This window comes from Tigriopus californicus, chromosome 1 (assembly GCF_007210705.1).
Source record: "Tigriopus californicus strain San Diego chromosome 1, Tcal_SD_v2.1, whole genome shotgun sequence".
Taxonomy (NCBI): domain Eukaryota; kingdom Metazoa; phylum Arthropoda; class Copepoda; order Harpacticoida; family Harpacticidae; genus Tigriopus; species Tigriopus californicus.
In genome coordinates, this window is record NC_081440.1 from 14,286,742 (window position 1) to 14,310,748 (window position 24,007).

The 24,007-nt window shown below is 44.0% G+C and overlaps 4 protein-coding genes across 4 annotated transcripts in view; 2 read left to right on the top strand and 2 right to left on the bottom strand.

The window, feature by feature from the left end:
- LOC131892256 (85/88 kDa calcium-independent phospholipase A2-like) overlaps positions 1-16,146 on the top strand; it is a gene marked incomplete at its 5' end in the record, with an annotated part of 32,069 nt that extends 15,923 nt beyond the window's left edge. Inside the window, 5 exon segments of the mRNA XM_059242372.1 lie at positions 13,052-13,163; positions 13,332-14,094; positions 14,164-14,527; positions 15,476-15,570; positions 15,645-16,146. Of these exon segments, the coding sequence (XP_059098355.1) occupies positions 13,052-13,163; positions 13,332-14,094; positions 14,164-14,527; positions 15,476-15,570; positions 15,645-15,903 (1,593 nt within the window). The 3' untranslated portion in view covers positions 15,904-16,146.
- LOC131892738 (axoneme-associated protein mst101(2)-like) lies at positions 2,290-4,182 on the bottom strand. The gene is made up of 2 exons (XM_059242610.1): positions 4,034-4,182; positions 2,290-3,920 (listed from the first exon to the last, which is right to left on the bottom strand). The coding sequence occupies exons 1-2, from the start codon at positions 4,043-4,045 to the stop codon at positions 2,895-2,897; spliced, it is 1,038 nt and encodes a 345-aa protein (XP_059098593.1). The 5' UTR covers positions 4,046-4,182; the 3' UTR covers positions 2,290-2,894.
- LOC131891392 (protein RRP5 homolog) lies at positions 16,078-20,569 on the bottom strand. Its single transcript, XM_059241307.1, has one exon. The coding sequence runs from the start codon at positions 20,435-20,437 to the stop codon at positions 16,139-16,141; it is 4,299 nt and encodes a 1,432-aa protein (XP_059097290.1). The 5' UTR covers positions 20,438-20,569; the 3' UTR covers positions 16,078-16,138.
- A 3,373-nt stretch (positions 20,570-23,942) lies between these two features.
- Positions 23,943-24,007, top strand: part of LOC131887075 (transcription elongation factor A N-terminal and central domain-containing protein 2-like) — a 605-nt gene continuing 540 nt past the window's right edge. Inside the window, exon 1 of the mRNA XM_059235612.1 lies at positions 23,943-23,958. Within this exon, the coding sequence (XP_059091595.1) occupies positions 23,943-23,958 (16 nt within the window). The remainder of the gene's footprint in view (positions 23,959-24,007) is intronic.

Here is a 24,007-nt window from a genome sequence, read left to right on the forward strand (position 1 = left end):
TGAAGTGACAGGTCTGCCGCATCATGGGATACGCAATCCCACTTGGTCATGGAGAAATCGGTAGTATGAGAATCCTTTGAAAGTTAATTTCGCATAAAAGGGGGTGAATTCATTTGAATTCGGATATTCACGAGATTTCACCCGATTCGCCTGATCATTCTAGGTAGATGAATCTCTCAGCCTTTTACCCTTGGAAATACGGATAAGTTACGGGTGATAAGTGAACCTGTATTGCTGTTTTAACACATACGTATATAAGCCATCGTGGGGACTAAGTGGAGGGACAGCAAAAATGGCATTTGCTCAGAATGCACCACCCTAGGGAGCGATGGAGCCCGTCTTAACCACAACACAATGTCGTTCGTCCTTGATGATTCTTGTACTTACGTACTTTTCAATTATTATTCCAAAAGATAGCATTAAAAGCCGATTCTTTTGAAAAGAGCCTGAATGGATTTCGGCGTTTTAATCGCATGCATTCTTTGTCGCTTCGTTGCGTCATGTCCAATATCCTGATCATAAAAGAAGTCGCCCAAGAAGTAAATGACCTCTCAGGGTTTTGCGATTAAAACTGCACTTTGTCGTCATTCAGTGGCCGGAGGGAGTCTTTCTTCCCCACAAAACTGAAGGCTGGTGAAGAAAATCATCGCTTCAATGAGTGATTATCCATAGCAATTGGGCCCATTACATCACACAGACACGTGCGTTTGCTTCGTCCAAATTAATCGGAGACCTTGCCTCTGGATTGATCCCATTTTCGGCTTGAATGGCTCGGAAATTGATTCTGAAAAGTTCTACGTAGATGTAACATGGACGTGTTGCAACTCTAATGAAATAATCAAAGTGGACTACCACAACGGACGAATAAATTACCCTTCTGACGATCTTAAGGGATCGAGATATTGCAGAATTGAAGCCATGCATTTTTAATAGTAGAACAGGGACCTCAGTCATTTACCCAACCAATTGAAACCCAAGGAATCTGCATTGGCATGAAATTTAGATATAGACATTCCTATTCCAAACAATGAGTTGACGCTTCAGTATTTACTTCTATTCCAAAGATGCTTTGGTCAACCGATTGTAATCTTCGGCAAATTGACGGCATTTTTTCACCATAGTTTGTGAAGGAAGAGCGTTATTTTTTTCTGGAATTTGGTAAAACGTAAAGTCGTTCGTTCACAATTGGCTACCTTCTCTCACCTTGACCGAGAAACAAGTTATCGCCGTTGCGATCGTGCACACATAACGAATAATGTGATTTGTTGCGATAACAAGACACCGAACTCGTCAAGCTTTCGAAGATGGTTTTGCTTGGTCCACCTTTGTTTACGTTTGATCATGTTTGATTGGCACCTTTTGAAGGGCGATATTTTCATTTCCTCGTTGAGATGACTGAGAATTGGTTATCTCGTTTATGGGACGAGATAGTAATTATCCATCGATCTAGCCATTCTAGGTGCTTGGTTTTTGCCCTCTATTTGTCTCCAGTTCGACGAGATTGCTTGCTTCGAGATCGATTTGGCAGAAAATTAAGATCCTCAATGTTTCCTTCCTCGTCTAATCATTAGCCAATTTCTGCCCCGCCGTTCAGGAAACGACAAAAGTGGACTCCTTTAAACGGGAGATAGAGGCTATTTTAAAGAACAATTTAAATCGTTTCCTTGGATTGTGTCACGGTCGGAGAGACTGGTTTGAGCCAAGGGTATAAGGCAAATCGGAGAGGAATATCTTGATTAGACAAAGGTCAAGAGTGATGTTGGTACTCAGCTGAAGACATTTGGAAGGTTGAATTTGCATATGTACAATAAGTGCAAAAGATCCGCCAATGTCAAGGTTCTGCACTTTAGTCGAAAAATCTGTAGATATTATGCACGAACGTGCCTTGGTGCACTCCCTGGATTTTAAAGTTCATCTCTCCGATTAGAATATTCCCTCTTCCTAATGATGCAGATAAGAACTAGGCCCAACCAAAAAAGGCTGAGTCAAGGAGAACTCAATTTTAAGAAATGACGTTCTCCATGGTAGCATCCTCACGCCCCTTTTTCAGAAGCATTGCCAAGAGTCACAATTGCTCTTTAGAGAAGGTGGTTTAGCTTCATTCCTTCCTCAAACCTAATGGTTGGTCGTGGCCACCAGCAAATACAATTACTCGTACTTGGAATTCTTGCCATTAGTTATGTAGAATGTTGCAGTACCGACTCCTGAATTGAATTATTTTCACAGGTGAGAAAATGTCATTGGTTTTCGTTTTATGTACGTAGGAGAATAATGATGACGCTTGCGTGGTTTTCTGTTTTGCGAAGGACAAAAGTGAATTTTATTTCGCCAACATGGTATCATAATAAATATTGCAGTGAAATAAATAGAATAAAACATGATTCATGTACTGAAATGCCCTTTCGGGGTTTGTGTTCACGTTGACAAAATAAAGAGTCAATTTTAGCTCCTCCGTTGGTTGTTGGTTGTAGAAGTTGTAATAGTTGGGGGCTGAGAGTGGGGGATTAGGGAAAGGGGATGATTGAGGGGAAATAGATACTTGTGATAGTTTTGTCACAGGTGCGATGACAGAGATGCCTCCTTGTCGTCGATCTTGCTGGGAAGTCAATCTCATTCTGTAAAATGGTCCGTCTCTCAACGGACCAAAAAGCATGGGATCAAGTTCGAAGTTTCTTCTGGCTCTTCTTCTCTTTTGATTGCGATTGTTTGGGGATGATAAGCTTGAATTGGGCACCATGAAGTCTGGTGGTGCAAGTTGTTGATTTTGAGAAGCACGCCCTTAGGATAATAGCGAGGATCGTACCGCCAATGTGGAGAGTAGAAGCGGCAGTAGAAGGTGTTCTTTTAGATGTAGTGTCTCTGGGACACAGACAAAACTGATGACTTGTTGAGGCTTAACAATGGTCATCGTCATGATGCTTTCTGTACTCGGGCCAGACACAGGTGTACTCTTCTTTCTTGTAAGGCACTTCAATGGGGTACTTCTCGCACTTTTGCTTGTACTCCTTCTTGCAGTACTGTTGGGGAATCTTCTGGCAATGGGGCACGGTGTAACCCTCACAGTGCTCTTGGGGCACGTCGTGGCACTTGGGCACAGTGACATAGTGGCACTTCTCCTCGGGGATCTTCTTGCACTTCTTCTCGTAGTTGTACGAGGGCTTGCACTCTTCTCGGTAGGTGGTTTGACATTCCTGCTTCTGCTCGTAGTCGCAATGTTTTTTGTAGGAGGTGTGGCACTTCTGCTTCTGCTCGTATTGGCACTCCTCGTGGTAGGTGGTCTTACAGTGGGGCACCTCGTACTTCTGGCAATGTTGCTTGTACTCTGTGTGGTACTTCTCAACATAGTACTTCTGCTCGTGTTGGCACTCATTGGCTTTCTGCTTTCGGGCCACGTAATATTCGACATAGTGGCACTTCTTTTGGGGGATCTTTTTGCAATGCTCCTGGGGATATTTCTTGCAATGGGGCACGGTGTAGTCCTTGCAGTGCTCTTGAGGCACTTTGTGGCACTTGGGCACAGTGACATAGTGGCACTTCTCCTCGGGGATCTTCTTGCATTTCTTCTCGTAGTTGTACGAGGGCTTGCACTCTTCCCGGTAGGTGGTTTGGCATTCCTGCTTCTGCTCGTAGTCGCAGTGTTCCTTGTAGGTGGTGTGGCAATCTTTCTTGGTCTCATAGTCGCAATGCTCCTTATAGGTGGTGTGACAGGCATCCTTGTAGAAGGTCTCGCAGACCTTCTCTTTGGCCGCTTCGCATCGCTTCACGTAGTAGTCCCGGCAACCGCATCTGTTCTTTTTGAAGAGTCCTTTGAAGAAGAGAGCTTCAGCCTCGGCCGCAGCCTCAGGCTTGGCTACGGCCTTAGCAGCAGCATCGGCATCGGCATAACAGATGCCGAAAGCCAGACATAAGATCAGGAGTGACTGAAAGAGATGAAAAAAGTTGACAGTGCTTGAAATGTGCATTTCTACTGATTGCCTATTCCAACTTCAAGTTGGATAGAATTGAGAAGACAAACAAAGTTGGAAGTACCCACCTTGGCCTCCATGTCGATATATTATCTGGTAGTTGTTACCAGTTGAAATGCAAGAATGAAACTAGGTCCCCGAATGTAAGGGCAACACAGTTAAATATCCCTCGCTGGAGCCCCTCAATAAATGAAGAAACACTCTCATACATACATACGTACGCACTCACTCACACACACACACACACGCACACACACACACACACACACAAACCGCGATCGTACCACCGTTGTTGTTTCGTAGTGGCCATATCGTGGTACAGTAGGTCCCTTCACCGTAGATGCCGTCCATCACAACGAGGGTAAGTTCGATTCCACATCGAGAAAAAGTCCTGCTCCTCCATGTGTATAGAAGAACATAATTGAGCCGGTGTTGGCGTGTTGCTTCTCCTGCCCCTCCTCCAACTTGCGTCCATTGTACGTAACTACGGAGGGAGACTCATCGTGGTACAATCTTGGGATGCCCTCCTTTCTTGTCACTACATCCATTATAGTGCCAAAGCCCCGCCATTCCAATAGCTCTGAACCATCCGAGAAGCCGTCCGTTGTTTCGTCCGTTGTTGCCGGAGAGTGACGCCAAAGTTTGCGTCAAGCGAACAGCAACAGCCACCACAACACATAGGAACCTGCTCGTGGCTCTTCTTCCCAAACTTGCTCCAAGCTACGTGCGTTCCTAGCTTGATTGGTGGGTTGGTTGGTTGTCTGCTGGCCTAGCGTGAGATTGGAGTTAGTCCTGGAGTGTACGTATAGGGTGCAACGGGGAATTAGATTGCGCAAGTGACGCCAGGTCCCAGCGGATCCCAGGGTCCTAGTTTCCAAATGGAAGGCACCCAATGATGCCCACCAACCTCACTAAACCAGTTGTCCGAAGATCAACCGACGAGTGTGATGAAATAGACACTCTGAAACATCAAGAGCAACGACGAAGAAACAGAGAAGTATGGATAGGTAGAATACGAGATGTGTGCGTCCGTGAGAGAGTGTGAGTGAGAGAGCTTCAGGCTAAATTACTGGTTCTTCGAGGGGGATGCCAGAGTTTCGGAGTTGACTTCCTTCATTGGCATTCCTTCGAGTTAGTCAGTGCGTAAGTGGATGGTGGTTCGTTGAAAGAGCATGGTTTTTACCATTGGTCCATTAACAACGACCATAACAACATCAACAGCCAGCCAGCTAGCTAACTGATAACTGATTGTTTCAAATGCCAATGAAACCCCAGTACAAATATGATCTTCCGAACGCTTCCAGCTTGACCGATTAATCTCGGAATTGGCACTTTTCGACATCAGTCCTAGAACCGACCGACATTCTTTGACCCAAGTTATTCAGACCGTTCAGGTTCAAGGTCGAATTTACGCGAACATCTACAAAAAAAAACGAACCGGTTTCATTGACTTCTAACGTATATCCTAAGCAACCTCTCAGTTAGGACTTGTTGCGTAGGTTAGAAAACCTTATTCCCCTTCATTTATTCGCTCTCAACCGCTTGATTTTCTGTGGCGAATTGGCTTTTGTTTGGCTTGGAAGCCTGTAAATCTGTCACCGAGCTCGGAACGAGAACTTCGGAACAAGGAAGTTTTTGGAATTTTCACATCCCAATTTCGACAATGTGGCTGGAGTTGTGTCTCTCACTTGATCATTACTCATTGGTCAAAGGAAACTGAATAGTGACACGGACAATTAGGAGATGATCATTGCAATTAGTCATGGTCTGGCATTAGCCATTGAGCCTTTTTCTTCATTTCGGATCCGGTTCTAGATTATTCGTCCGTTTACTGTTGGCTGAGGGTGTGAGATTAGATTCCATCCCTTTTTGTCGTTGATGGTATTTAGAGCTGAAAGGGCAGTTTTAATGGATCTATTTAACCTAAACCAATAGATTTCAGTTGGTTCAAGTATGAGACGGGGATTGAATTGGTGACTACTTTCAATCATATTTGATAAATATTTGGACTTGTATCTTATAACGGCTATAAATCAATTTGGCATGTAAGGACAAAATAAGACAAGGGCAATTTCGTACAAAGAAATCTTTGAAATAAGTAACAGGAGGCAATTCTGTACATATGACTCGATATTACCTCCTTTTGCGGCCACCCTTGCCTCCAGGCGACAACGAACTGCATCACAATAGGCACAAGTTGATTGCAGGCTACATTATACTCACTCGCCAATAATGCTAAACTTTGTCCGCGCAAACTAGCTTATTGTGGCCTCGCGAAATTCATTCGTGTCTCTTTGATAGTGGAAAATGAGTAGTATTAGTATCTAATGAACCGAGTTACTTTCGAAGTTTAAATTCCGTTTTTTATTAATTGGCTTTCCAAAGTTGATTGTCAGTTTGTCGTTATGTCTGGCCACCCTGTGCAAAATGTAGCAACGAGAATAGTGATGAAGCTGTTCTTCCCATAATTATCCTTGAAAATGTTAACAATTCATAAACCCCCTTTGCATCATCAGTGGAGAGAAGTGTATATGTATGGCCATTGAAATATATCATTTGTGCTCAAAAGAGTGGCTATAATTAGCTAAAATGACAAACAAGTCAAAAGATTTGACCGTTTTAAGACTCCCTCACGTCGTAGAGAATTTTGGAGGTGGATATCTGAAGACTGTTTTCATAAATGTAAATCTCTATACAAAAATTACACTGGGATATTTCAAACAGAAAGAATTTAATTTCATAGCACCTATCAAATATGTTAAGCCTTATCTGGGCCTAAAATGTAACTTGTTTGTTTTCTACATGTTCAAAGAAGAAAGTTAGGCAGCTTTATTGCTTTACATCCCTTCGAAGGATTTTGTTGCTTTAAAACGTGGCAAAGAAGTTGCTCACTTTAGCCAAAATCATCTTTTGAAACGTTCCAAAACTTTCGAAATAACTATTTTCAGTTCAGAGCATTTTTAGGTTCAAAGTGAATTATTCCTTTGGTTGAGCATGATAGCACAAACTAGTGCTAGAGCGAGTCCTTTGATAGTCCAACTTTTTGCCGGATTCATCGAGTCCCGACTCGAGTCCGGTAAAGGACTTGATTCCGGTATAGGACTCAAACCCGTCCAAAAATCCATTTTGATTTTGCAAAACTAAATCACCTTTCGAGGGGTTGCATCTAACATGGTCAATTCATGGCGGTCTTTGGCCCGTTTTCTGAAGAAATCCAATGAACAAAAATAGTTATTAACAGTCCAAACTCGACTCTGCTAGGTTTGCCATTTGACATTTTCAATGGCATATGACATTTGTGGGGGAAAGTTGTAAACCCGTTAGTTAGGCTTAAAAAGTAACCCTGATTTTTCTTCCGTCAAACTAGGGTTGCTTTTTGCTCATACGTAACATTTTACGTTATAGTATAACCGGCTGGTGCTTTCACTTTCCCAGTCTTCTGGCAATCTTGAATTTGAAATTTTATTTGATGCCATCACTAGACAAAACTCCCCAAATTTGATTAAAAGAGTCGAGTGCACTTGGGCTCAAATTCCGACTAGACCCACCATTAGTATCAACTGACATTTAAGATTTGCAAGAATCGTAAGAGGGAAGAAAATAAGTTATTTGTGTAAGAGGTGCTTTCTAGCATGTTTTTTCTCCTTGACATATACATTCGTTCCGTTGAAACTCTTGTTAAGTTTCCAAGTAGAGGCTTAATTCCCATCAAATTTAAAAACTATTTCGTAGTCTTAAGACTTTCGCCATCTGTGTAAGTAGTATGTCCTATTCGGGCAATATGTACCGAGTGCCTCGAAATTGAGCGAAATCGAGTTCCTCCTCTTATAGTTGCCCTTAATCCAACAAGAAAGGTCATATCGGTTAGGTTACTAACTCTTGAGATAGTCGCACGAATCTTAAAACAATTTTGTTGTGATTAGGCACATTTTGTGATAAGCCTTGTCATAATTTTCAGCCGAAATCCGTCTCCACCCTTTTGATCTTTTTGTTAAGAGCCTCCCAAACGATTTCAAGCCCCAAAGTAACAAGCTCTTTTTGGAGAAATGATCAGCTTTATTGGGCCTTACGACTTTTCTGTCAAACAAAGAAAAGAAAAGATGATCCATCTTCCTAAAGGCCAATCACCTTGGTAATGACATGGAATGTCATTTTATTCACCGAAGCTGGATGCTCATAATAACAAATTAGTTTAGTATAAATGTGATATTATTCATGAATCCAATGGCTAATGGGGTGGCTAATTTTCATTAATTTATCGAATATTGTTTAATCGAGTCATTCCCAAAAGAACTTTTGCGGAAGACGTCTTATGGGGGTGTTCCAAAAGTAATGGACCAACCGAAGGTCAATGGCAAAAGTTGGATTTGTAATCTTATTAATTAACGTATACCGGTAATTGTTCAATCTTTTCGCATTTCTCTCCGTGAGAGCATTAAATCCCTTTCAACATCGAGGAAATCAGATTTATTGCATAGATGGATGAGCTTTGGACTATACAATTTCAAGATGCTTTTCAGGCTTTTCAGGATTGGCATTGGAATTTTTTGCACTGCCCGAATTTTTTGAATGCCAGTTGATATTAAACCGTTCCAAAATTCTGGCGCTCGGCCAATATCCAAAGTGTCTCGTAATGTCTCAGAAGCACGTGACTTCCCTTGAAACGTATTTGGGCCTCCAAAGAGTGATGAGCAGGAGCTACATCCTTCTGTAAAGAGAGCTGGTCGGAAAAATATTAGTTTCGAAGCATGTTATGTGAACCAGTAAATAACAACCTTTAGTTTCGGCGGCAACAATAGCCTTTTGATTTATTACAGCAATGCGAATTTAAGCAAGTTAAGATGCGTGAAAACTAAAGATAGTCCATTACTTTCGCAACACCCTGTACTTGCAGATTCGTGAAACAAGTCTTCTAAAAAAACTAAAAAATGACCAATTTCGATTCCTGATGCTAAATACCAAGACAACCGATGAACAATGGTTAAAGCCTTTCCCATCTAGATTGCACAATGTGCTAGAAATTTGTGCTTGAATTGTGAAAAGCCACGTTGCCAACTTGATTGGCATGCTCGGCGTTCAAATCTCCATTGGGTAATTATTCAGGGTGTTTCGAGCATTCCCTTTCAGGGATAGTTAGCCCTTGCCCTTTCTATCGTGGACAGGAATTTTCGCAGACTTTTCACGCGATTGTGAAAGAAAATGCATAGAATCCATTCCAGGACATTATTGACTGAGATCGAATTGAAACTCGAGCAAATTGCCTTTGGAGGACACTGATCTACGGCAAATATGGTCGACTCTGTGAGTGTTGCCTAACAAAGAGTAATAAACGCTCTGACATGTGATCAATTTTGGAGACTTTGGAGGCATTTTTCCCTTCTGGTTTTACTTTTAGATAATGTTGGTAGATCCGATTTCACTATAGGTCCATGCTTCATATTATGTATTTGATGTTAATCATAGGATAAAGAATGTTGAGACCTTAATCTTCATTGTTCATGGGTAAGTTCAAGATTGATTTTAACCTTTATCATGAGCGTAATCTTTAAAGAGCATAAAAGCAATGTATAAGTGGTTCTTCAAGTTGGAAGTTGGAATTCTAGTTCCTTTCAACATTAGCTTGTTTGAGATTTTCAAAAGATCCAATTTAGGATATAATGGAAACCTTGGGAACTTGATGTCTGAAATCCTAAGATGTAGAAAAAAACTGGTTTTTGGACTTTGAAATACTGATACGTTGTGACCTTCAATTTAATTAATGATAAATACGTTTGGTAAGATTTGTAGTTTCAACATCATCGTTCAATTCTCAATGTTTTCAACTAAGCACAAATACAGATCATAATCTTTCCGATACCAAAATTCCTGGTTCGAACGCGCTTTTATGAGCCGCAAACTACCACCCATGTTCAATGTTCGCAATATGGACGAAAATAAAACTGGACCGATGACATTCCACGATTTTTAAAACATTTAAGGAAACAACCTCAAAGGAAAAGATTTCAGCATCCCCCATTGAAACTGACCATCGATCCAAGTAGTCAAGCAATTCACAAAGTGTCTACAGGAATCAGACTGGAAGCTTCAGAACAGGAAGAGATTGCAGCAATTTTCCTTCGCCAGCCTCGACCATCTGACTTAGCCTCCGAGTCATTAGCCAATACCGCAGAAATAGTAATGATTCAGTTTTCTTGGAAGTGATGCTTGTTCTGTTTGTTCTGGACAAGATCGCTAATCTAAACCATTGAGTTTTCAATTATCCTACTTGGAATATGTTGGCATCCACATACAGCACAAAAGAATCCGCTTTGTTTTACTGTCCACGTGATGATTGGTCTAGGTGATGTCGATCGAGTTAGAGGCTAAAAAGGGGCTTCATTATTTAGTAGTACAATTTAATGATCCAATGAGGAGGAAAATGAGTCCAGGTACTCGCATTCTCACGTCAGAATGAAGGCGAGGTGTTCGCAATCGGTATCAGTTAGTGTTTAAATTACGTGTATGGTTCAGGATTAAACCGAAGTAACACACCACATGAACAAACCACCCCTTAAAGCACTCCTTCGAGTCCAATTTGCGAATAATTGTCTAACCGTCGAGCGAATCAAACCACAGTTTTTGGATTCCAGTTCCGTGCGATCTTCAGTGAATTCATCCAGGACGGATGCTTGGATAAATAATGTATCTCTGGAGAGAGACCCGGTCAAGTTACAAGTTCAAGATAATGATCTAACAGATGATCGGTTGGGTCAGTTCATAATTGGTAGCAATTGAGGACGGACGGATATTTGGGAGTAGATATTGGGCGAGGTGCTCGGAGGGAAACTTAAGACACAGCAACACTTCCGCCTTCAGTTCGGATCAGATCAATTAGTTCGACATTCGAGATCTCACAAGGGCTTGTCAGACCACTTTCTGGGACTGAAATGACGTAACTGAAGCATTTTGTATAGGTTGAACTCATGGAATTTGTTGGCGTATTTTGGACAAACTCGAGTTTCAAAGCTGATGATCATTGGATATTCATTTGAGGCTTGTGGTCGACTACAAAATCCGGGATCTATTTGATGAGGACAACGCGAGACATGGAAAGAAAGGCGTGTCATGTTGAACCGAGTGTTTTGCATTGCTGTTCAAATATCACACCCCCTTTTTTTAATCATTCATGGTCTCAATTGGTAAATGCGTTTTCAAACTGGGTAACGTCCAGAGAGTTAAAAAAGCGAGCCTACAGAGAGCCATTGTCAACGCCTCCATGATTTACGGTGTTTTCGTTGCAATATGGATTACCTCGTTCCCAATTCAGTCTGTTGTCTCTGTGAGTGATCTTGTACATTTGTACACATATACGTACATTTGCGTAGTAGAGTACTTTTGGAAATTATCTACGAGGCTGTTGTTGTACTTCAAAACAACATGGTCTGAATTTTCCGCACCAACTGACTCTTTCGTTTTCTCAAGACCAAAGTCATTGTTGTCGTCAGAAGGTTCTTGGTATTGGTTCAAGTAATGAACATAAACGAAACTTGAGTTTGTGTTTCAGCACTCGCCAACTAGTACAGACAGATATTCAGATAGAGGAGTCACGTGCCTAATGTAAAAGAATGGCGGATATTTCAAACATTTTCAAGGGCAAAATAACTAACCAGCAAATGGCTGTCTGTCTAGCCGAAAACAAGAGATCCACGACAACTTTGATGCTAGTAGGAATTGCTTTTCAAAGCGTGTTCATGATTATAGCAGGAATGATTTTTTTCCTGCATTCGTTCATAAACATGAAGTTGTACTTTCGTCAATGAAATTGTAGACCTAATCATTTGAAAGACTTACTTGATCGGTTCTGGTCTCTCTTGGCCTTCAAAAATTTAGCAAGCCACCTTCAAATATAACATATCCCATCTGTATCTTAAAAGAGAGTTCTATGGAGCAGCACCCTAGTCATCCCTTTAATAAATTCTGCGGTTGGCACAGCATGCATTTCAACCCTGGTTGTATCCAATTTCCACACCATAAAGCCTGCCGACCACCATACGTACCCACCATACCACTGATACCACTTAATGACGCGGCGGACTTGGGTCTGGATGTTGTTGTTGTTCACCATTGGTGCATCAGTTGTTCATCGATTTGTATTCAAGTTCATAGACCGAATGTTGCCTTGACCATGAGACACAGAGGGTCTTAATTCCCATCTATCAGGCCTCCTTCCACCCTCAAAGTGGCTCTTTGACTTCGTCCAACTTACTCCGTTTTGAGGCTTCGGGGACTCTTAATTCTCAATGGGCCTTCCTTGTCTCGCGACGGCTTTATGGAGTCATTTGGGTGACCATATTCGCTACAGTACATGTGAAACGAGCTAAATTGGTAATAAAAATCCGGGAAATGCACACCCGTGTCCTTCAAAATTCGGATGAAGAGTGGCTCCCTACATCGGAACTGGCCCAAACCTAATGACGAAATTAATTAAGGAAACTTGACGTAGGATGTTACATGAAGGACACAAGAAGCTGATATCTTCCAGGGATTTTTTTTGCCATTCAATCCTTGCATTCTTAGACTTTATTTATTTATTTATATATCCGGTTGGGAGATTAATGTGGCCACCAGCGTTGAGACAGCAATATAATTCCATTCCAATAATCATTTTGAGACTTGATGAATGACAAAGTGCTGGCTTGTTTGTTTGACAAACCATATCAGTACTACTCAAGGTATGACTTCAATTTCTTGCTGAAGTGCCAAACATTTTGAATTCATGCTGTAAAACGACAATGAAAATGTTTTCAGTTGTCCAGTTATGCTCGGGGGAAATAAATGGCATTGCTATGTCTTGGATATATCCCTTTCAAAAGAATCCTCAAATTTTCTTGTGCCACACAAAAGGAAACTCAATTTGGCTTCATCTGCGTTTTAGGTAAAACGAAATGAAAATAGTTGAAAGTGAAAAACAATCTAAAAATTGCCACCAATCGAAGTAAACCTAGAGAAAACAAGAATCTTACCCATAGATCTACATAGCAACCAGATTAATGAAACATTTCCTCCAGTATCCTTGAACTAGAGTCCGTTTGTTGTTCTACCTTCAGGATATTAAACATGGTGGCACACCCTTGCATTGGTCCAAATCCCGCAAAGTCATTGAGGCTCTCATCGATTCCGGTTGTTACGTGGACTCGAAGAACTTTTTGGGCCAAACGGGTAAGCCATCAACCGGTGCATACATCCTGATAGGACCTGGATCGTCGTGTAAAACTACATGACAACAATAAAACACACATGAATTGGCACAAAATGTTATTATTGACTGCGAATTGGACTAACCACACGAACCCCTTTTTTTCCTTTCCTTTCTATTGCAATCAATAGCCCTGCATTTACACGTGCGTCATGAACGCCTGGATTGCGTATTGGCCTTGATCGCCTTCAATGCCAATATCAATCTCAAGGATGAGGCCGGAAACACGGCGCTTCACATGGCCGTCGAGATTGGCAATGTGACCTTGGTTCGAGCCTTGTTGGTCTTTGAGGCCGACACGAGTTTGGTCAATAATGAAGGTGACTCCCCTTGGACTTTGGCCATGAAGAAAGTCGAAGGCTCCTCGGTCCTCGCTTTCACTCGAGATCGCGAGGGCGTTTTGTACTCGCTGTACGCGATTGGTGCTTCAGGATGTTCCACGCCCACCGATCGCAATGGGCGTGAACTGGATTTCAAGAAGATCAAATCCGCCATGGCGGCCAAACACCGTCGAGTTCGATGTCTCTTTGACGAAATGTTGGCTCAAAAGGCCAAGTATCGGAAGGGCGTGCCGAAGAAAGGGGGTCGCATGTTGAGTCTGGATGGAGGCGGGATCAAAGGCGTGGTTGAGACGAGGATGTTGTTGTCGATGGAGAAATTGTTTGGCGTGCCGATTTTGCATTGTTTCGATTGGATCATTGGGACCTCAACGGGTGGAATCTTGGCCTTGGCTCTCATGTCCGGAAAAAGCGTCTTGGAATGTCAAATCATTTACTTGAGGTTGAAGGAAAGGGTCTTTATTGACTCCAAGCCCTACAACAACAAGCCTTTGGATGATCTGCTCAAACAAGAGTTTGGCGTAGGTACAAAGATGTACGACCTCAAAGGGCCCAAGTAAGTGAATGTCAGGTTTTGCACAATCCCCCCCCGGTCAGTCCTCAAAGCCATGATTACCTTTTTTAGAGTGGTCATCACTGCTACAATGGCCGATCGGACCCCTCCGGACACCCAATTGTTCCGCAACTACCCAGCTCCCCAAGAGATGTTGGGTGTGAGTGATTATTGTCATCCGGACATATGCAACACCACCGTGCCTTCCGAGCAATTGATATGGAGAGCCGCCAAGGCCTCCGGTGCGGCTCCGTCCTTTTTCAGGCCTGAGGGCGTCTTTGTGGACGGCGGGATCCTGGCCAACAATCCGTCACTTCACCTCTTGACTGAAATTGCCGAGTACAACATGGCCAAAAAAGCCTTGGGGCACGACGAGGAAATATTCGAGTCGGCAGTCCTCGTGTCGTTGGGCACTGGAATTCCTCCCGTTAAAAAGGTCCGATTATTGAATGATGGCGTTTTTATAAGTGATTATTTGTGAGGGGTTCTTGTGATTTGGACAGGATTCTATTTTTGGGGCGGTTTGCGACGACAATGGATGATGGGCAAGAATGATCATGGGGAGCTTTGTGAGAAAAAATGACTTTTTCATGGCAATGAACGAACATTTTTAGAAGTAAAACGAGTAGAATATTCTAACTTGGCCATCTACCGTTCAAAATGTTATCTTTTTTTGTGAGAAAGGCTAAAAGTAAAAAGTCAAAATGAGCACAATGTCGGACAACATTGGGATTAAATTTCATTCTTTGTCGTCAAGGAAAGTTAAAGCTAACATGCCTTATCACTTGTTTTATCATCATACCTGTAGCTTTGAAGCTTTTGAAATAAGTTATTTTTTTCGGTTTTATGGACTGTGCTAGACATTTGAGGGCTCCCATGTACACGGGATCCTCATTGGAAGAAAGGTTGTAGAAAAAGGAAACAGCTGAAATGCTCCATTTCTTGGGCTCGTCTTTCTCTTTAAACGCACTTCATGGCTGTCGGCTTTGGGTTCAACCTGTCGCTTTTTCTAACCAAGAGCTTCACTCTTCGATGGCAGGGCAATAGTACCATAGGTAAAGCGCCATCGCGGCCAGATTGTCGTGGTTTCTTTTCATCTTGATGAACATCATTCAATTATATATCTTGCAAAATTTGATGGTTGAAAATAAGTGAGTCGGCAATTAACAAAGAACATTTTTGTCTTTTTTTTTATTTGCGTACTTCCTTACCGCTAACACTAATTCTCAGCAGTCCAAGACGAAAAAAGTGTTCATTTTATTAAGTTTATTTTATATTCATACAATATTTGATCCACCAACGAATTAGAGTCGGCAAATCATGATATTAACATGATAAAATTAATTCCAAATCCATTGCTCTGATGATTCATTTTCATTTGCAGACGAAAGTAGTGGATATTTTCCGTCCAGATAGCGCACAAGATACCATCAAGCTCATGATGAATTGGGATGGAATGGGCAAGCTTATGCTGGACAGGTAAGGATCCCCGTCTCAATTTGATTAATTTGTACAGAAGAGGTACCGTACCTGACATGAATTCCTCCCTGTAGTGTCCTGGATGCGGACGGAAAAGTGGTGGACCACTGTCGAGCCTGGTGCTTGGGTCAGGGAACCTCCTACCACCGCTACAATCCCCAACTGCTTCAGGACCTTGAACTCGACGAAAAGGACGACAAGACTCTCGTAGACTTGATGTGGATGACCATGACCTTTATGCACGCTAAACGCGAGGACATCTTGGCCTTAAGACCGCTTCTCTTGCCAGACGATGAACCTAATGACTCTGATACTGTCGAAACCAAAGGATAATCCGCCAACTCTTTCTATTTTTAGTTTAGTTGTAAATCACAAGCTCTCATAGTTTCTTGTTGCTTGGTACTTAAATCCCGAACGCCGCCAATTATTCTACAATTATTCTACAACCCTAGAGCCAATCATTCCTGTATGGCGTATCTCTCTTTATCCCCTACAAGTGCATTTGAATTCGTTTTAACTTGTTTTATTCATAGCATTCCGAAAGAGACCAATACATCGCTTGTTATCGTTATTCTATATCAGCAAACGCCTCTTCCACATCGTCCACTTCATCATCTCCATTATCCATAGCTTCATCTTCACTGCTGGCGTCGTTCTCGGGCTTCTCAATCGACTTCTGGATCTGATTCCCAACCTTGGCCTCCACATATTCCAAGGCCTTTTTGCGGATCTGATCCACGGCTTGCGGGTTGTTCTCCTGCTCTTCAAACTCGATATACTTCTTGAAAATGGACTTCATTCGCTTGGGTTGGAGATTGAGCTGGATCATGCGCTCAAAAATGACTCGAGCATTGGCTTTCTCGTCATGTTTGACGAGAAGATCCACATAGACGTTCCAGAGATCCACTCGACGAGGATAATTGCCTACAATGGTCTCGAACAGGGTCTTCCCACGTTCCGCCTCGCCATGTTTGAATTCGAATTGGGCGAATTTGGTCGTGATCTCCAGATGTTGCTTCTTGTCCAGATTCTGGATACTTCTTTGTAAGGTAAATCGGGCCTCTTTGAAATCGTTCTGCTTGAAGTAGAACAGTCCTAAGGCCTGCCAGGCTTCGGGTTCTTTGCTAAACTTCCGGACCAGAGTTTTGAGGAGTTTCTCGGCTTGCTCCTTGTTGCCGGATTCTTCGTGGATCTTGGCCCCTTGAAGGTACACCTTGTATTGGTCGTTGAACTTGAGGGCTTGCGAAAAGACCTCTTCGAACTTTTCCTCGTCGCCGAGGGTGTTCTCGAGGTTCAACCAGGCCATATAGATATTGAACTTTTCTTCATCCTCGCGGAAATTGATTTTCTCCAAAGCTCGCCGAACGATCTCCCGCGCTTGTTCAGGTTGGCCTTTCGTCATGTAGAAGGCCATGTATTTGATCCAACACAAGGAGGAGTTGGGCGAGGCCAAGACTAAACGATCGAACTCTTCTGCAGTTTCGGGTTCGGCCTCTTCACCATCCAGAACTCTTTGCTCGGCTTTGGCGATCTCTAGGGCTTCAAGTTTGTCCAGGGCCTTCTTTTCCTTCTTAGATAAATGAGTCTTGGTCTTGAGAGCCTTGGCGTTTGGATCAGACGAGATCTGTTGCTGCTTGGGAGCACCTTCGGCCCAGGGATCGAATTCGTCCACAAAACCGGGATCCGCTGGCACTTCCATTGGCTCGTTTGTCTCGGTTGACTTTGCAACCTCTTTTAGAAGGCTTTCTTTCGATTCGGATTCATGTCGAGCCTTTTTGACCTTGGTTTCGTCTATCGGTTGGGAGAGGCTCTCCGCTCTCAATCGCTTCTTAGCAGGTAAAGGACTCTCAAGAACTCCAATGGTGTGTTCAGCACTGCTCTGCTTCACAATGACTTTAAAGAACCCGCCCAATTTGAGCTGATCAGCAAAGCCTAGGAAATCGTTGATGTGCGAACGCGTTGGTATGTGGATAAACCGGCCGTGAAAGGGTCCATTTCTCACCACGCCTAAAGCCAGATTGAGGTCGGTTTTGACCATGGCGATGGTAACGTTCACTCGAAAATTCTCGGGGATGTCCGCTTGTTGTTGTTTTTTGGACTTCTTGACTTTCTTCGTAAACTCGGGCAAAGCCGTGAGCTCCAAACACTCGAAATCGCAATCAATGTTCAGTACAGTAACATTCAAGGAATCTCCAGGCTCCAACGTGGCCCCTTCTTCCATGGGTGGAAGATTGTCGGAGGTGATGATGCCTCGAGTTCCAAAGGCATTGACTTCCACACCAATGGGCGTGACTCGTTTCACCTCTGCGCTCATCGTCGTACCCACTTTAAAGCAAACCAGATTCCCGTTGCCAGTGTGAGTCTTGATCCGTTCAAGATCGTCCAACAAAGAAGCCATCAGAGTCGCCGAGAGTTGTCTGGCGTCAGTCTTGGGTTTCACATCTTTCACTTTGGTGGACATCGTAAGGCGGGTTTGAGCCTCGTCACGTTCGATAACCTTGCCATACACGGTTTGATGCAGCTCGACCACTTCATTGGCATCTTCAACGAAGAAATCGGAAAGAGTTCGCATGGGGACCAGCGCACTTTTGGTCATCTTACGTATGGGAAGACGTAGGAAAACACCGTAGTTCTTGATCAGACACACGACTCCGGGTAAAAGTACCCCTTCTTGAAGATCTTCAAAGCTTTGAGGCAAGGTTTTTGAGCGAACGGCTTCCATCAGAATCGGCTTCAAACTCAGAATGGGCAACACGTCCCTTTCGAAACACAATGCTTCCGGAATATGATCGCCGACTGCGTATGATTTCAATAAAGCATCTGCCACCACAGGGTGATCTGTCAAATGAAGCTTGGGGATGAATCCGGCCAAAACGGTACCGGGACTTTCCGTCACATCCACAGCCAAACCATCGTCCTTGATCTGAGTGACTTGACAGGGGTAAAACTGGCACAAACGCAACTTCTCGGCGGCTTTTTTCTCCCTGGATCCCAAAGGTTTATGGTGACCTCCGAGAATCAGGGTCAGAATGATCCGTTTGGCCTCGGGTTTGACCTCCAACACTTTACATTTCAATGCTTGACCAATGAAGAACAACTTTTCTGGATACTCAATCGGCTCAGCACTCAATTGAGATTTTGGTACCCAACCTTTGACCCCGCCAAAGAGCTCGAGAAGCATGCCCGCATTGGAGATTTTGGCCACCACGCCCTCGGTGACGGTGCCAATGAACTTGACGTCGAACTCACTCACAGGCACAAAATCTTCATTGACCAGGATGGACTTGGCGGTAAGGAAGAGTTGCTTGGTCTGGGTATTCAAACTCAACACTTTACACGGGATCTTGGTGCCGGGCAAAAACTTACGCTCCGGGTGTTTCAGAGGCACATCCGACAAATGGACACTGGGGATGAACCCGTGGACGTGTTTGCCCACCTGCACCTTCAAACCCGTGGGAGTGAATTCTTTAACGGTACAATTCACCTGGGCGCCCACTTCAAGTTGATTCAATTGCAACACGCTTTGGTGGATCACGCTATGATCCGTGGAACATAGAAAGGCCCGCTCCAACCAGTCAAACTGAATCACACGGCAAGTGACCCGGATCCCAACGGGATACTTGGTCTTCATGGATGCCGAAGATTGTGCGTGGCGGGTGGGAACCACACCCGTGAATCCATGAGGCAAAGTGAGCGTCAGACCGGATTTGGTGCAATGCGAAACGGGCACATTGGATAATGTGGCCCCGATCTTAATCACCTCGAGCGGGTCAGTCGTCGTTGCGGATCGGGGGCCCAAGCGAAGATGCGAATATGCGCTTAGGAAAACAGTGTTGACGGTGGGTAGGATGTAGAGGACGGTCACTTCGATGGGGTCGGATAAGGCGAGCGATAACGATGCCGGGAGATGCGAGCGCGTGACATATCCGGAGAGCGAATCGCCAAACTGAACTCGCACGCCCGACTCCAAGATACGTTGAACGGTAGCCGAGAGGGTGACACCGGGCAAGAGGGCGTGCAAGGATAACGATTGAGTAGCTTCGACCGTCGCTTTAGCTAAGCGGGCCGGATCGGCGCTCAAAGTCAATTGCCCGTCCTGATTACGACTGGCCACCACGGGCACTAACTCACCCAAAGACAAAGCCCGGCCCCCCAGAGCCCGTTTTTCGTACTGACGGGCTTGGGTCAGCGACAAGAAGGTGGGCGGGCCCGTCAAACCCGATTCCAGGATGTAGCCGTGATCCTCCACACTCTTGACGGCGCATTGCAAAGCCGTCCCGGGCACGACCAGGGCGGTGGTTAAGCCCCCATGAACGGCCTCGGGGTACAAAGTGGCCTCCACGTGATAAAATCCGCGTTCATTTTGATCGACCGACACCACGGCGGCCAACACGGGCTGGCCCGGTCGGAACATGGCCGTTAACGGCTGCAAGCCTACGGCCGTCTCATCGCCCTCTTGCGCCCACGCCTTCAAAGCGCGCGTGTAAGCCCGAGAGATGCGCGTGAGCTTGACCTGAGCCGGTAAACGACCGGGCAGCGTAATTTTCAGTTGATATTCTTCGACACTGACCACGGCAGCTAAAACCACTTGACCGGCGCTCAATTGACGGAAAGTCAGTGGTTGACATTGGCCCACCCACTCGGCCTCGGACGCGGTCTTGGCGCCCGAATGGGCCTTAGCAGAGCGCCGGGCCTGGGCTGAGCTCTTTTTCTGGCTCCTCACGTGGCTAGCATGGCCAAATAACTCGGGTTCCGTTCGACGAGTCGGGCCCAGCGGGCGGGCCGAGGGCGGACCATCGCTCGTGCTACGGCTCTGGGCGGCTTTGGGCCCACGGGGAAAGGCGCTGCCAGCGGCCTTAACCACCATTCTCACTCACTCGCCTCTGGCTGGAATCCCAGTCGATGATCGGGTTCAACTTACTTCTTTCTAGGCACCGATCGAACCCACCCACGTTGTAGATAGGATTGAGAATCTGATCGAGTAGCAGAACGAAAAAACACGTGGTTGTTTATTATGATACACTCAGGGTGTCCAAAGACCAATTGTCCCTTCGATTCAGGCCGGTCAGGCCAAGGCTAACATTAGTCGTCTGGGTTTGGTAGGAATTTCGGGTGTATCCAAATTTTGGCATGGAGCTCTGGGGCTACTCTTTTTCCAATTGTTGGCTACGATATGATATTTGGGGGCCGATCGTTGGACGTGGCTGACGACCTGAAGAAACCCTGAGTCTGGGCCGGGTGGCGGTTTCCTCTCATTCATGGTGGGTGCCAATCAATCCGAGATTCTCCCGGTGAGCAGTTAGGGTGAAAATAATGATTCTAGCTAATTTTCAAGTCCCAGAGTGGGTTGGCATTCGCCCACTGATACGTAGGCTCATTCTTCGTGGGTCATGTTCGCCCCTGGCTTGGACCCCTACCATCACCCTGACCCACTAGCCAGGCCGTATCGGCTTGGCGCCTAGATTCGGCCCATGGGCTCATGACTAATGGGCCGGGTTTCAGTCTCGCCAGATTCTATTGGGAAGGGCTCCTCATCACTAGACTCCAAGAAAACATGTTCGGATGTCGAGCAGAATTTCGAGAGGATTACACTAACCGGTTTTACTCTGAATGCCTCGTTTCAGCTCTTTCGTGAAAACAACTTATTTTGTGGGAGTCTCCTTCAGGCTTCGCTAACGGCATGCATCAATCAACATGTGGTATCTATCGGAAGTGGAGCTGAATTGTGCAAGCCTATTTTTGCACCATTTGTTGTGACTGCAAAGCCTTTCAAGAAATTGATCTTTTTGGATGGAAATTCCTGCAAAATGAAGTCTCAAAATTCCTCAGTAGTAACGCTTGTTATTAATAGCAGTTTTGCGCCTTATCTTATCAAATTATTTGCCTAGATAATTTCCCCCTGAATCACTTTCATTTGTCGCACAATTGCCCGTTTGTCTTTGCCATGGCTCCCTTCATGCATGGAATTTTGAGAATATAATTCTCATTCTTGAATCAGTAGCATTGCAATTAAAAAAGCTGATTGCCTTGCTATATCATACATTAATCCTATAATTGATTGAGGCTTCCTGCAGCTGCATTTTTTTTTGTCTTTAGAGAAATAAGCCACCAAAGTTAAGAAAACTCTCTGCTAATATTGATATACCCTCACCTTATCACGAAACATGTTTGGATGGCAATTCATTGACATTATGCATGCATTTATTTTTCATAGAAAAGGGAATAAAGTCAAATGAAGTAAGAATAAACAACCATCATCTAAAATTGGGCGTGTGCAAAAGCAAAAAACTCGGATATATTGTTATAGATTAATAATAGATTACTATTTTTCCACCTCTGTCACTGTAATGTTCTTTTTTGTACTTAGGTGCTAAAGTCAGAGAGGTGAGCCCACAGATCATGTCGATTCAATCTCGGCTTGCAATCCTAGTGTAAAGCCGCCCCAAGTTTCTATGTGAACTTGGAAAGGTTCATTCAATGACATCCAGGTGCTGAGATCTTTGATGACGTCACTCTCCAGGATTATGGACAATACAATGCCTTGCAAAATGTGTTTTCCTTTGAGATTAGAATTTGATCAATAGCGTAAAAATTGAAATTTAGTGTTATTGATCATCATGTTGACACTTTCCGCCCATTCATAGATATAATTGAGATCTTCTTGCAACTATTGAACATCAGATTATTGATTATAGAGTAATACAACATGCATGAAGCAATTTTAAGACAAAAGCAAGCAAATGAATTATGTGAAAAGACTTGTAAAAAATTACAATTCTGCGTTGTATTTTGGGGATAACATGCGACAGTGGGAGAACATTTCATAAAATTGCTACCCACATCACCCCTGGCCCCTCATAAGCCATGGGGGTTTATTAATGGGGACCTTTGTTATGTTGGACTCATTGTCAGGGGCAGTTCTGTCTATTACATGCTGTTGAGTGTAAGCATGTCACATTTGAGGTCCGCTGCTTACTTGAAAGGTTACCATCCATTAACATGTTCATTTCATGAAAAAAGTTTTCCAGGCCTTAAGGAATTGATAATCTGGGAGCTTTTGAAACCATGGCAATTGGAATAAGGGCAGGTCAAATTAGGTAGATACATTTGGACGTTTGGAATGTTGGACTAATGAAAATTTTGGTCATTTTTGACAACAGAAATTTGATGGAGTACACATTTAGAGTATATTGTCTCAACATAAGCTGCAGTTGGCTCAAACATCCGTTTTTTTATATCAGTGATGATCTTATTGAAACTTCCAGTACGGCTCAAAACTCAAATAACCTATTTAGTTGTGTGTTCAAATCCAAGCTCTTTGCCATATTTTTCCATTGCCATGGACACAGAGCGGCAAATCCTATGTATTTCAGAGTTTCAAGACTTCAGCTCGGACTGAATATAAATTCAAGGCACATATTCTCGAAACTTTGAGTAAGGCAGAAAAAATGCAATTTTGGCATCCTGAATTTGCTTCTCGGGTTGAAATAATAAATACATCACATATCAACATCTAGCATCTGCCTAGAGTGTACTGTTTGAAATTGAAGAAACAATTGAACTACCCCCATCAACTCTTTAAATAGCATATTTTTTGTCTTAACTTTGTTTCATGTATGTTGCATTACACCATAATCCAGAACCTAACAATAAGCCACGCTCAAAACACTGGTTTATTTCTCTTTCCAAAAGGAGAAAAAATGCGATTGAATGTTTTCCCTGAAAAAAAGCTGATTCTACTCCAAGCAGTTGGCAAACCCTTCAATCTAGCCCAAATGTATTGCGTGCGACCCATCGGGACATTTTACCTCTACTCACACGACTCCCACATAATACCCCGTGCAACTCGTCTCAATGAGGAGTCATCAGTTATTTTTTTTTTCTGGCAACCCTGAGTCGGTTCCTTGTGGCCTAGCTTCACGTAGATATTGGCCTACACACAGAAAGATACAGACCATACAGACAGACAGACAGACTCCTGAGCCTCAGTTCCTGCACGCATGCAGTCTATGCAGTCCTCCTCACCGCCTCTTCAGTGATCTGTGCACTGCGGCCTCGCTTGGTCGAACAGTCAAGTCAGTCAGGGGCTTATCTCGATCTTCTTTCCCTCTTTGAAGTCAGCTAAGACTGAAGACTGGATGAGTGGCCTTCTTGCCCGCCTTGCGGTCAACTGCTCAAGGACTAGGATCCGCCCGCCCGTGTCCGAGTTCTCCAGAGACTAGTTAACAAAAAGCTGGTGACACATACTTTGACTGAGAGCTGTCACTTGAGGCTGACGACACGCCCCCTTGGCCCGTGAACCGTTGATCGGCTCGAATCTGGAACTAGCTGGAGCTGAGTGGGCTCCGGGTCATGCGGTGGATGTTGAAAATATGCGGGCCAATGCGGGTGGACGGCAAAGATCCTTGTTTGAGTTGAAGGGTGTAGTCAAATTGGG

What these genes read in the sequence shown, in the direction of transcription:
- LOC131891392 (XM_059241307.1), bottom strand. Translation starts at nt 20,437, where the DNA reads ATGGTGGTTAAGGCCGCTGGCAGCGCCTTTCCCCGTGGGCCCAAAGCC.